General features: G+C 40.5%; 1 protein-coding gene across 2 annotated transcripts in view; it reads left to right on the top strand.

The window, feature by feature from the left end:
- Positions 1 to 13,891, top strand: part of ptprz1b (protein tyrosine phosphatase receptor type Z1b) — a 68,458-nt gene that overhangs the window by 46,667 nt on the left and 7,900 nt on the right. Inside the window, exons 4-18 of one of the 2 annotated variants that reach the window (XM_004568860.3) lie at positions 1,251 to 1,402; positions 1,490 to 1,585; positions 1,734 to 1,800; positions 3,108 to 3,265; positions 4,266 to 4,416; positions 5,294 to 5,478; positions 6,459 to 6,585; positions 6,753 to 6,805; positions 7,164 to 7,637; positions 7,797 to 7,980; positions 8,322 to 8,525; positions 11,623 to 11,767; positions 11,858 to 11,946; positions 12,038 to 12,123; positions 13,108 to 13,128. In XM_004568860.3, the coding sequence (XP_004568917.1) occupies positions 1,251 to 1,402; positions 1,490 to 1,585; positions 1,734 to 1,800; positions 3,108 to 3,265; positions 4,266 to 4,416; positions 5,294 to 5,478; positions 6,459 to 6,585; positions 6,753 to 6,805; positions 7,164 to 7,637; positions 7,797 to 7,980; positions 8,322 to 8,525; positions 11,623 to 11,767; positions 11,858 to 11,946; positions 12,038 to 12,123; positions 13,108 to 13,128 (2,192 nt within the window). The remainder of the gene's footprint in view (positions 1 to 1,250; positions 1,403 to 1,489; positions 1,586 to 1,733; positions 1,801 to 3,107; positions 3,266 to 4,265; positions 4,417 to 5,293; positions 5,479 to 6,458; positions 6,586 to 6,752; positions 6,806 to 7,163; positions 7,638 to 7,796; positions 7,981 to 8,321; positions 8,526 to 11,622; positions 11,768 to 11,857; positions 11,947 to 12,037; positions 12,124 to 13,107; positions 13,129 to 13,891) is intronic. The other variant, XM_004568861.3, reaches the window with a different exon arrangement.

The raw sequence follows: 13,891 nt of genomic DNA, 5'->3' as shown, positions 1-13,891 counted from the left end.
CCACAAAAAAAATGATTCACAGTTCTGAGGTTAATGAAGGAGAGCGCAGCTAGGATTTAAAGCAGAACAAGTCAAAGGAAGATGAAGAGAAAGAGACTAAGTAATTGAGAGCGATGCAACTAGAGGGACAGCAGCAGAGGGAGACCGTGTGGAGAAAGAAAGATCGATGCCAAGAGGCAGAGATGAAACTGAGCAAAAGAAAAGAGGCGACAAAAGAGCAAAGGGAAAACGTATAGAGAGGGAAGGCATGAAATGAGGACGATGTGAAGAGACAGGCAGGAGAGGCAACATGTGGAGTGATGTCTGGTCTGATAAACAAATGAAAGCTGGCTGAGCTATCATCACCCTCTTTCCAATACTGCCTGGGCTGTGGGAGTGTGTGCTTCTGTGTGCGCTCTGTATATGTTAATGGTTCCAAAATTAATCCTTTCTTGCTCTGTCTGAGAGGAAATTGCATATTAAACAGATATTCCATTGCTGGCAGGATTTTCATGAGAGAAATGTATAGCCTACAGAGTCTCATTAAAATGTTTTATTATGTTGTGAGATATTTTTCAGCAAAGTAGAAAGTGATATACCAATTGATCTGGTGATCACCAGTATTCAGCTGATGGGCCATGACAGGAACCTAACCAATCAGCCTCAGATGTATCAGATTTTGATCTCATAAGCCCGTGCTTGTGATTGTTCTGCTTGGTAGCAGTATGCTGTGTGAGCACCTAAACCAGTATAACACTGGCATATTGATTCTTCTCTGAGACCGTAATGCTAATGCTAACACTTTAACTAAGTAGGTTCGAGCCCAGCCTTGTGGTGCTTATGACAAAAAAATTGTTATTGTTTTTTTAAATTGTTGCTGCTCTAGCGCAGCTGAAACTGATTAACAATTCCCTCTCCCACTTAACTAACCAGATCAATATGCTAGAGGTTTAACTGGCTTGATGCTAAACTCGGATTAAAAAGTGTTTCTTTAATTAATTAATTTTTTTAGAAGATAATTTTGAAGGGGTGATTGTGCCAAATTTGATCACATGAAATTTTTAATTTTTATGAGGTGAGAAGTATGTTTCAGAATTAAAAGTTACTACTGTCTAATCTGTTGCTTAGGCTGTCAAACATTAAAGACATACTTTGAAGTTAGGAGAGACTGAATACATATAAGTAATGAGTCCTGCCTAAACAAGATTGATGATCGGCCTTTTTGGCTTCTGTGAGACTCTTTTAAACTTGTGTTCTATTGTGCATTTTAGTGGCAATCGATGTGGATGGGGAGTTCTTTGTGAGTGGCGGAGGGCTGAGGTCCAGGTTTCGTGTTGGCAGAATCACCTTCCACTGGGGTCGCTGCAATGCAACATCAGATGGGTCTGAACACAGTCTGAATGGAATGAAATACCCTCTGGAGGTAAAGGACAGTGGTGCACAGCATCAGTTTGGCTTTTTTAACCAATAACCTTACACCGTGATAACTTTTGTGTCTCTTATGGATCAGATGCAGATCTATTGTTACAATTCAGAGGAGTTCCAAAGTCTGGATGAAGCTATAGAGAAAGAAGGAAGGGTGGCTGCCTTAGCTGTGCTATTTGAGGTAGGCTGATCTGATAACTGACCTGATCACCTGATAACTAAAGTGTCATTATTAGGGTCCAATCGGTTTCTCCTCAGATACTGTAAATGTAATATTGTCATTGTTTGTCTATGTGATCCTCAATAATAGCTTGTGCTTTTGTCTGCAGATTAGCTTGGATGATAATGAGAACTTAATTCCTGTTGTGGAAGCCATTAACACTGTCAGCAGGTTTGGTAGGTTGAAGCTACAGGACAGTGCATTGCAGCTTGTGAACAATGAACATTAAATATCAAGCTATCAAATCGAGAGATAAACAAAAGCGTATGTTTTAGCAAATATAACCCAAAACACGTAATCAGGGAAAGCAGGCCTAATTTCAATTTTTCACTTAAAGGTACAGTAAATATTTTCTTTTGAGCTCAGATAGAATGTTGTACTCAATATACATCAAATAGTGTGAAATTACTTCTTACAGCAAGTTTTGTGTTCTCAAAAAGAATTAATCCATTAAAAGTACATAGGAAGCAGCGCTGCTAGACATCACTGTTCTGCCTTATCATGTTTTATATGTGTGACTAGAGACTGTCCACATATGTAGTATGTCTTATAAATTAAATTTAAAGATCACAAAACTCTTGTGACCATTTAACATATTTTCAAATCAATTAAATTTTATTTATACAGCGCCAAATTACAACAACAGTCGCCTCAAGGCGCTTTATATTGTAAGGTAGACCCTACAATATTTTCATCATCTTTTTCTCATCATGTCTTTCTTTATCTGCCTACTCCACCACTGCTGTTTTTCCCCTCTTATTTCTTAATTTCTACCTCAATCTTCTTTCTCCTCACCAGAAGCATCACCTCCTAGGCTGAAGTCAGGGCTCTAATACATGAAAACATGCATAGAAATGCTCATTTACTCCCAGTATTATTGCTATTAATTATGAGACTGCTTAGACTCCATTCCGTCTCCAGACCAACTCAAAACAAGCCAGATAAGCAGTAACAACAACTAGTTATTAGCTAAAGTTATGCATTAGGCTCGAGCATAATAAAATCACACTTCCCCTCTGATAAACATTAACCCCAGGTAAATTACATTCTCAAACTGTATAAGAGTTTATTTGTTAAGTGTCCAAATCTAACAATGTTGGATCCGCTTTAAAGAAAGTTTCACTGATAACAGCAACTGACCGAGGCTAACAGCAGCTAACAGCAGCAAAAACAACAGTGCTTACCAACAGAAAAGTTCAGAATATCAACAACTCACCTTAGTGCAGCTGTTATTAAACAGAAGTGAGCTTCATTGACTCATCGACTCGTATGGGACTTCTTTTGCAAACCTTCACAGCCTCAGAATGACTGCAGTCATACATACAGCTGAGGTAAACAGTGCACGACAACCAGAATGAATCTGAGAAAAATTATGAAGGAGTGCTATAAATGACCAGAGAACAACATTTAGGGATATTTTTAAAATGTTAAAGATGTTCTTGCAGCTTGTAGAAAAGATTTGCTATTTGTTGTTTTTTGCAAGGTAAGAGTGGGTCAGTGGAGGCATTCACCTTGAGGTCCTTGCTGCCAAATAACACAGACAAATACTACATCTACAACGGCTCACTGACTTCCCCCCCATGCACTGAAATGGTGGAATGGATTGTCTTTAAGCATGTTGTGCCCATATCGGAAACACAGGTAAGTACACTGAATCACACACACGCTTACCCCCAAAACTGGCCAAATGTAACACTGAATTATTTATTCAAAAGAAAAAAAAAATACTACATAGAATAAAACCATTCAAATATACATTACAGCATTATTTATATAATCATGAAAATGCTGATGCTTCTACGTGTTTAAATTTCGGGACCTTTGGTATTTAATTAAGTCAGAAGTAAAGACTCCTACAAACAGCTACAAGCAAGAAATTCAGCTACTGTTATTTATTTTATCACCTGATCAGGTTTGAGATTCGCATACAGAGACAGGTCTGTGTCAGCCTGTCATTTATATATATCTCATTATCTTGTATTGGCGTCCCCTCCAGCACTTGGTGCCCTATGCACAGCACATGATGTGCATGAACAAAACAGCAGAACTGCCTGCAGTTGTGTCTGGTTGTTGTGTGAGGTTGGCATCAGGTCAATTGTCTTTGACATCTCTGCACAAAATAAAACAAAATGCTGCATTGAAGCGATGCAGTGTGACACATTAAGTCAAACTGCACAGAGCAGGGTTTTGTAGCAGGGTAATCCGGTAAACATGGCATCACGGGCTGACGCAGCAGCATTACTACATTTTGATTCTGGACTGACGACGCTTAAGGACCCCTGACTTGACGAATTGATCCGTGTAATAATCATCACTTTTGCAGCAGAGTAATGGAGAGGGAATGAGGCCTTGCGAATGGTTGCGTGTGTATTGTACATGAATATTTGTGTGTGTTTTGTGAGTGCATGCATGATTGAAACAGTGTGGCAAGGCATGACACAGGCATATTCATGCTAACCAAAAATAGAGCAGCGCTGCCTCTCTGCCTCAGCCTGGCACCAACACAAGCCACTTTAACACACACAGAGAAACACTCAGAAGCATCACTTTTGGTTTATTTCAGCAGCCTGATAGAGATTAGCAGGAAGATGTGCAACATTTTCTCTTTGTTTACCTCTGTGTGTTTTCTGTCTGCCACCAGCTTGAGGTGTTTTGTGAAGTGATGACTATGGAGCAGGCTGGTTATGTGATGCTGACGGATTACCTGCAGAACAACTTCAGAGAGCAGCAGCAGCAGTTTATGGGTCAGGTGTTTGCCTCTTACACTGGAGTCGAGGAGGTGCTCACACCCAGTATGTCATCACAGTCTAAAGGAAAAGTTTGCCATCCATTTATCCATCATATGTGTTTTTACTGACCTTTTTACAAGTTTTTTTTATGATTATTTACTGTGCACACTAATAGTCGCATTTACCAGCGTCTCCAAAAGTAAGACATTGAGATACAATGCTATTCACCCCCATCCCAATACAGCATGCTATAATTTTAAATTGTGAAAAAAAACATCCTTATTAGGTTTTAAAGAGTTTGACTCAGAGTCTCTGAAGCTTTTCACCAATCTAATTTATACCAAATTTTGCGTGCGTGGAGGAGAAAATTGGATCACCGCTCAGGGATCAGTATAAGTATTGCATTATTAATCTTATGTTTTTTCACTCCACTAAAAATATTGCCCATCTTCTGCATCCACTATGGTTGTAATGTGGTCCTTCAAGGCTAGCCTGATTATGATCATCAAAAGATACAATTCACCGCACTCTCCATTTTCATAAAGGGGACCTTGAAATAAAGTGGGTCTTTTGGGTTGCCAAGCAGCTCGACTTTGTAATTCAGTGGCCCTGCTTCTCTCAGTGCAGGCAATTTATTTTGCAGCTCTTTTTGAAATTGAAATAACGTTTTCAGAAATTCAGAAAGGCTTTATTTTGTCCCTGTAACAAATTCATCCACCCATGCACACACGCATACACTCAGCCTCCCAGTTTCAGCAGCTGATTAATATCAAGTTGCCTCAGAAACTCAGAACTCAATGTGGGGAACGTTTATGTGTGCTCATACTTGATGTTTACTTGCAGTTGCTGCTATCATCTCTTTATTTCTCATTCTTTTTTTAAAAACGTTTCTTGCATGCTATTCATGTTAGTAACCTGTCTTTCTGTGCACTGCCTCCAGCTTGCAGCTCTGAGCCACAGAATGTTCAGGCTGATGCTCAGAACGACACCACCATCATGGTGACCTGGGAGCGTCCCCGTGCAGTGTATGACACAACCATCGACTGGTACACTGTCACATACCAGAAGCTGCAGGGCCAAGACCAGCGCAAGCAGGAGTACAGGACCGACGGAGACCAGGATGTGGTATGCAAGATCTTTTTATATCTCTCCACAAAATGCTGAAAAACAGCGCCTGGATGTGTAATTTCATGTTGTTTTGTACTATTATCTACTGTCCACACAGCAATATTAAACTGATAAATAGGTAACCAATAGAAATTACAGTAATTTCCTGTACTTTTGGTGAAAATCAAGCATTCCTACCATCTGCTCTTCCTCTCCATGTATCTCTCACATAGTTCAGCTGCTGCTGTTGGTGGTGACAGTCAGTTTTTGCCTGTCAGTGAGTCACTGAACATCCCTTATTGTGACTAACAATATCCATGTATTTGTATTTCAGAGTACAAGATTTTCAGATTTCGGAGATTTTCATTTCCAGTCTTTATTTTATTATTTTTTTTATTGTCGACTTGTAGTTTCATATTTGTTTTAGTGTGATAGTGGTGGTGAATTTAACTTCCTTATACTTAAAGACATCCAGGAGTCATGTGTCATCCATGTGGGTAATTCTGAGAGAGAGTACATGAAAAAAGATGAGTGACTGTGTGTAGAAAGAAGCAAGTGAACAGGCAGATAAATGCAAATAGATACTTAGTAACTGTTAAGAGGGTTAAGTATATCTTTAAGATACTAAAAGTGTCATTGTGACTGCAGATTCATTGTAAAAAGACATTCGGTTCGACTCAAGAGGATTCGCATTGAATTCACTTAGAGCAGGGGTGGGGGAACTCCAGGCCTCAAGGGCCGGTGTCAGGTATTAGATGTCTCCTTGATCCAATACAGCTGATTTAAATGGCTAAATTACCTCCTCAAAGGCTGTGTCCAAATTCAGGGGTAGCATGCTTCGAAGGACCCAACCTATCCACTCCACGTAGGGTAGGGTCCTTCGAAGCATGCTACCCCTGAATTTGGACACAGCCAACATGTCTTGAAGTTCTCCAGAGGCCTGGTAATGAGGGTCCATTTGAAAGGATCTAACATAAGTCTAACATGTAAATTTGCAGGGTGCCATCATCTCCAACCTGCTGGCCAACAGCAGCTATGTGGTCCAGGTGGTGGCTGTTTGCACCAATGGACTCAGAGGACGATGGAGCGACCAGATAATCGTGGACATGCCATTGGAAGACCCAGGTACAAAGACACACAAGCATGCTCCTGGTGAGAGCACATTTTTACATGCTAACTCTTTCTTTCTTTCTTTCTTTCTTTCTTTCTTTCTTTCTTTCTTTCTTTCTTCCTTCCCTCCTTCCTTCCTTCCTTCCTTCCTTCCTTTCTTCCTTCCTTCCTTCTTGTTTTAGAAAGCGATTCTGACCCTGAAGCTGTCACAAAGGATTTGGAAGGAAACAGGGAGGTAAGCTTGTCTGAGCTATCTGTGTTTTCACTTGACCACATAATTGAGCTGAATTTTGTGCAATTATTTTGCAGTGCTGACTTTTGACCTGTCGGCAATAAAATCAGTGCATCTAATTATTATGCAGATTAATGTAATTATGTTTGTAGAGGCTGTGAGAGCTTTATAAAAGGTTGTGAGGGACTTTTTGAGGGACATGTTGAGTTGGGATTACCAGAAAAAACAGTAATCCTACTGTAATTTTTCACTCTTTTCAGGAGGAAGAGGTGAAATTGTAAAACTCCTTCATTTTTTTGTTTCTAATTTCCTATAAACACAGTATACACATGACATACCTGTTTTTTATTCCTCTTTTAAGCTTTCGTCCATAGTCAGATGGGAGAAGCCAGTGAAGCAGAATCCGATGCATTTAGCTTCAGAGGACAACAGCCCAGTGGAGGCGATTCCACTGGAGCAGACCAGAGTTTACCAGAACCAACCTTCATATCATGAGAACCAGCCCACAGACCGAACCCAAGCCAGCCAGAACATTCCAGTCCAAGAAGGCACCACTCCAACCCCGAAGACACCCACCGAGGCCCCAGTTTCTCAGAATGTCAGAAAGAAACAGGGTAAAAAATCACATGATGTGGATCAGAACTGGATTGAAGGTGACCAGATGATGAACCAGCCTTTCACTAATGCAGGCTTTGAGGGCAATAGCGCAATATGGGTTACCACTGAGCTAACTGAACAACCAGGCTTCCTATTTCCAGTTGTTCGGACAACCTCTCTGCCAGCAATTCGCCGGCAAATCACAGAAGAGGCATCGCTGTCAGTGCTGCCACATGAGGTAGTTGCTCATACCGCAATTTACTTTGATTTTTTCACTTTAAAACTTTTAATTTGAACAAACATAAAGACTCACTGTTACTTGCAGCAACAATTTTTTTCATTCAACCTAATTCAGTTCTTCATCTGTTCTTTTATCCACTGTATCTTTTGCTCGCAGACAAGAGATCAAGGCCCACCACAGCAAGCCAGTGGAAATAGCCTCCCTTCTGCTTCACCAGAGCTCTACACAACTCCTATGGAGGATATCCACATCACAGATGTCTTCTATGAAGACACAGTCAACAACTCTCCACAGGAAATCATCACCTCCCCTCCAACGACGCCTGCCTCTGCAGTGCCAGGTCAGATCAGAGAATAAGTGCTTTTCTTGTTTCTTTCTGTTTGTTTCTGCTATTGCAGCTTGTCACGCAGAGCGAGGAGGGAGTTTAATCTAACAGGTACAAACAGAAGATTAAGTCCGCTGGGCACTTGCCAAGTGGTGTAAATCTTTTACTGTTTAGTTTCAGTTTGAAACTGTTTGTCTACATTTAAAATGAACTAAACCTGAAATTATAATCACTGTAGAACATTTAGACCTTCTGGAACATCGTTTCGGCACAACGTGTCTTATGAGACATATTGAGAATGAGACAGGTTCAGTTTACACCATCTTTTCTTATTTATCATTTTGTCCGTTATATAGTGGACGAAGCCTTCCCGCCGCCCTCTGAAGATGACGATGCCCCTGTAAATGAGCCCCTGCCAAAAACGCTACCCTCCTCATCTCTCTGGATCACAGAAAAGACGGCGACCCCCAGCAACACACTTGCCGATTCAGTTTACAAGTCCTTCACTACCTCCTCTCTCCTCAGAGTGCTGATGCATACGACTCAGCCCATGTTCAATGGTGAGATGTAACAACTTCTCTAGGAATCAATCAAACACACCATTAGACAAAATAAAACACCAAAACTGATCTCCAGGTCTTAATAAAAGCAGTTGTGAATTGTCATATTGATGAATTTTAATGCATAGGAACATGATTAAGTTCTTCTGTGGTGGAAAGCTGGATTTAAGTGTGGTGGTTGTTTGCTTTTCTCCTCTAATGGCCTGTGGCTGTGTAGCTAATCACTGCTGCGCTCTCTGATCAGTTGTTTAGTGACATGATGTGGATAATGTGGTGGTGGTAATTATGATGGCCAGGAAAATTATGTTGGCTTTGATGATTAGAGTGATGATCAGCAGCTTCCTTTCTTGCTTTGGTTTTTGGTCCGGAAATTAAATATGTTTGACTCTTGCAAATCTTTCAGCACATACCTCAAGAAGGTCAAGTTTTTTCCTTGCTCAATGTAATCTACTTGAATCCACTCGAGCTTGGTGATTATCGTCTGCTTTGGGACTCCTTCTCTGTGTCTGAATTCTTTCTGCGCCTCAACAGCGCACTCTGGTGGTTGTTCTTTTCCTCTGTCCTCTTTAAAGAATGAAGGCTTTGCTTCATCTCCAGGGTGCCTCATCTGCTAGTACCCTTTATGGAGAATTTTCGCACACTCAATGAAGAACAGTTCTTTCCTTTGCTTCCATCTTTGCTGGCTTGAGAAACACAAAATGAAAGGAGATATTTCTGTAAGCTTTCTGTCTTGGATTTTTTTTTTTTTTGACTTTGCAATATTTTGCAGCAAATACAGCCACGTCGACGGTTGAAGACTCGACCATTGATGCCTCGTCTGGCTTCAAAAACACTCAAAAGGGAATTATCATCAACCCTGCACTTGCAACAGTCTCTGAATGGGCATTTTCTGCTGAAGGAGATTTATCCAGTGTAATCCCTCCATTACAGACACCCTTCAGCAAAGACCCTGCCATCTTCCATCTTTTTCCTGCCCTCCATGAAAACAGGAAAAGTGGTGTTATCGTTCATCATAATGACAAGTCCTCTGAAGAGCCCACTTTTGTTCCTTTGCAGACTGATGTAGAAAACCCTCAATTCTCTACCACGTCTTCACATGATCAATTATTTGCCACTTATTCCCTTCCTAATTCTGGTTGGAGTACCATAAACCCATCAAAAACAAACACTGCTGATGGAGAAAAAAACAAGTCTCCTCATTCTCAAAGTGATAGCAAGATAGGAGAAATGGAAGCCAGGGCGGATAAACAAATTGATAACTACAATGTCAGTGCAATAACATTTTTCTTTAATTCCAAAAGTCTGGATTTGTCAGAAAGTTCAGCAGAAGACAGTGGATCAGGCTCTGGCCTTGGCAGCAATGGCTTCAATGAGGAAATCAATGAAGCTGCTGCAGTAAAAACTGAATTTTCAGTGTTTGACATTTCAACTATTAGCTTCGAGGACAAAAGTAGATCAGCAGTAACTAAGATGGTCACTGATAATGACAGATCAGTGATCAATGAAAGAGATGTAACAAAAAGCAAAAACTATGAGAATGAAAAAGAGTCAAAGAATGAGATACGGGAGAATGAAAGCGAGCTAAACAGAAAGGAAGGAGAAAATATAAGAGAAAGGGGAGTAAGAAATGAGAGTTTAAGAAATATTGAGGAGATGCTGAAAGAAAAAAAGATAGTGGTAAGTGTATTAGGAACGACAATATATGGTGATAGCGGAAGTGGAGCTGAGGATGTCAGTGGCTCTGGGGAGCATGATGGGCTTGACTTTAGAGAAAATCTAAAGGTACTTAATAACAGTAAAAAGGGTTTTAGAACTGTAGGTGACAATAATGCCAAAGGTCTTAAAGGCAATTTTTCAAAAAGTGAAAAAGCAGAGTCCATACTATTTGACCACAGTGAAGAACAAGGCCATGGTGACAGAATTTATAAACACAATCAAAACAAAAGCCTTATAGGTCCATTTTTAGGGGTTGAATCTACTTTTGAGAATAAAGAATACTTAAAAGGAGGTACTAAAGAGGACAAAGAAGGCATAGCTGAAGACAGTGTGCACGAGTTCTCCAGTGTAGATGGGTTATTGTTTGATGGTGCAAGTAACCCTGAGTTGGGACCTCTTGTTCCTCTGGTCAGACTGACGGACACCGACAAGGCAACAGAGGAGCAACTGGAAGGTAAATACTGTAGTATTTGACACAGCCCTGGCTGTTTGTTATGGAATGTGACATGCATACAAGTCCAATTTCAGCTAACTAGGTTTGAGGTCTCCAAAAGTTGATTCATCTGGACGTAGCGTTTTCAGTGGGAGAAACGTTTCGTCACTCATCCAAGTAACTTCTTCAGTCTCAGCTGACTGCAGGTTTCCCCAACCTTATAAACAGTATATTTGCATAATGACTGAAACCAGCCCACTGAAGGAACGATGGGCTGGGAGGTCAGCCCATTGTTTGAGGTTTGAGGTGGTGGACTTCTCTTAATTTAACCTTGATCAGAGTCAATAATCAAGTAGAATACAGAAGCAATATTACTGGTGGAGACACGGACAGTTAAATCTGGATCAACTGACTATGCGTTATGTGGTAAGATTGCAGACAGCACATTACAATGTTTGACAACTGGTTCTGGCTTGGTCTGAATCTTTAGCAGGTGAAGATCCAGAGCTTTTTCTCAGGAGTTCGAGGAGAAAATTGCACTTCTCTGTGGCAAGACAGGAAATCTGATTGATAGTATATTCAGCTCTCTTAATACATCCATGGTAGGAAACAGTTTGAAAACATGCTAGATATGTCATCTTAGAAGATGATAACAGACTTCTGATGGTAGGAAAAGGTGATTTGAGACAAGCTTTGTTAACAGCTCCTCTTAAATGGAATATAGTCAATCCCACCTTTATAAGTATGATTACTTATGTCCAAAAGTGGGCATTAGATCCACACTTAATTCCAGACCAGTTGTTTTTCACAGGAACCTTTGGGGAACAGTTTGAAATTCTTATGTAAAGTTTTTTTGTGCTCTTAACTGTTGCTCTGTGTTGTAAATAATAGCAATTTAAATTCATAGTTCATTCTTGACTTTCAAACTTGTCTTCTACTCTCTTACAGAGCGAAGCAACAGCAGCCACGAGTCTCGGGTCGGACTTGTTGAGGGTGTGGACAGAGAGAAGAGGACAGTCATTCCTCTGGCTGTCGTATCCACTCTCACCATCCTTTGTCTGCTGGTACTAGTGGGAATACTCATCTACTGGAGGTACGTGCCAACTTAAACATACTGTGCCTGTCTGTATAGTTTGCACCCTTGCACTTTACTTCAGATTTTATGTCTGTGTGTATGTCACAGAAACTGTTTCCAGGCAGCTAATTTCTACCCAGATGACACATCGCCTAAAGTTGTATCTGCTCCATCTACACCCCTGCTGTTGGCCACAGGTGACATGCTCAAAGGATCCCCTAGTAGTCTTATTGTAACTGTTAGGCTGAGGTGACCAGGATGTAGTTAATATTCAGTCTTGTGTTCCAGATGGTCACGAGCCGCTGACAGTGAAGCAGTTTGTGAAGCATGTCATGGAGCTCCAGACCACCAACACTTTCTCCAAGGAATTTGAGGTCGGTGACATTTCCAGTCACAGTGTTTGAGTTCAGAAGAAGATATTTTTGTTTTTAAAAAAAACCTAGTGAGTTACAGTATGTTTGCGCTTTTAGGAGACTTACAAAAATTTTCTTGTTTTTGGATTTGTACAAAAACGTAACCAGCATATAAATAGATCACCTAGCTCTGGTCCATGTGTATAAGTATTTCATTTGTCATAGCCCCTTAATGCTCTTCCATATCTCTATTAACATCACGTTCTTTAGGCAGATCATTTAGCATGGCGTTGATGTGTAACGCCCATGTGCAACATCAACATGCAGGAAGGTTTTGGTACTAACCATGACCGTGCAGCTTTCTTCTCACACCAGACTCTAAATTTAAACCTGTTGACCTGAAAACTGGACTTTACAACTGAAAGACAGGTTGTCAATGCTAGGCCAGCTACTTGCAAACTACCTGTTGACTTTCAGGCTTTTAAAATCTCTATTTTAGCTTGTTTAGAATGTGAAGAAAGAGATATTAGTCTTATGTGGAGTATTGACATATCTGAATGTTGGTTAATGGTTTGAGAGAAACACATGGATTAATTTCAACAGGTACATTTGCATGGCATTAGTCACCCCTGTTTCCTAGCATGAACCTCCTAAGAAACACACACAGATAGGATTAGATAAAGTTTACTTCTCCCTTATTACTGCCAGGGGGACTTACATTTGCTTACTTTCTCTATATCATTACATTAAAACTAGCCTGATTTATAATTATACTTGTAAAATAACAAAACATGGTTTACATAGTAGCAGGTTTAAAGTCCACAGCTCAGATGGGAGCTGTGGACTTTAAACACACCTCTCTGTGTGTATCTGAACCCCTATATCCTGTACCTGCACTGACTCCCTGTCTGTCTGTCTGTCTGTCCATCATCTTGGTCCCCTATCCCACTCTCCTCTCATCTCCACCATCGCCGTGCTTTCTGCATCCTCACCACCCTCCATTAGATTGTCAAAGAGTCCTATGAGGTAAGACACCAACCATCCCTCTCCTGTTGCAGAGCTGTTGTTGTTTTCTTGGCCTGATTTTTACAAGTGTAACTGCAACTGTAAAAAATCTAAAATTTACATTTTAAAATTTAGCGTTCCATATTGATGTTTTAATTGGGAAGAAAATGTATTTTTCTTTTACTGCACTCGCCATGTTTTACACACAATAATATGGTCGCCTGTGCGAGTTAAACACACTTCTAATAAAAGCAATGGAAGTCAGTAAAAATGGCAGAAATACAGAGAAATATAAGAGTAACTTTGATTACCCATCCGCCAGTTCTAGCAACCTGTGTCCTTTGACTGTATGGGTACAATGCACAGAGAAAGAAACAGGCAAATAAAATATATTCACCAAAAACTGAAGGATAGACTTGTTCGAAGGACTACTAGCACACTTAACCAGACAGTAATCCATGTTGTTTGTTAGATGGCTGCATTCAATCACTCCAAAGGCACAAACACAGAAAGGAATGCTACGTCCATGTCTCAAGCTAGCTAAGGTGTGGCCTAGCAGTTGGCTAATGGCTATAGCCACCTATGTTTAAACCTTGAAAAAGTTTAACAAGGTGAACTGCAAATTAATTCTGGTACAAGAGTTTCATACAATTCAATACAGGTGACCGGGCGTTTGTGGTTGTAGCGCTGAAAATGTGGAATGATTTACCTCTCCACATTAGAGAGGCCCCGACCGTCAATCTTTACAAATCCCATCTTCAACACGTTTTTACTCACTTTTAAC

Source organism: Maylandia zebra, linkage group LG17 (assembly GCF_041146795.1).
Source record: "Maylandia zebra isolate NMK-2024a linkage group LG17, Mzebra_GT3a, whole genome shotgun sequence".
NCBI lineage: Eukaryota > Metazoa > Chordata > Actinopteri > Cichliformes > Cichlidae > Maylandia > Maylandia zebra.
This window is presented reverse-complemented; position numbering and strand designations above follow the sequence as displayed.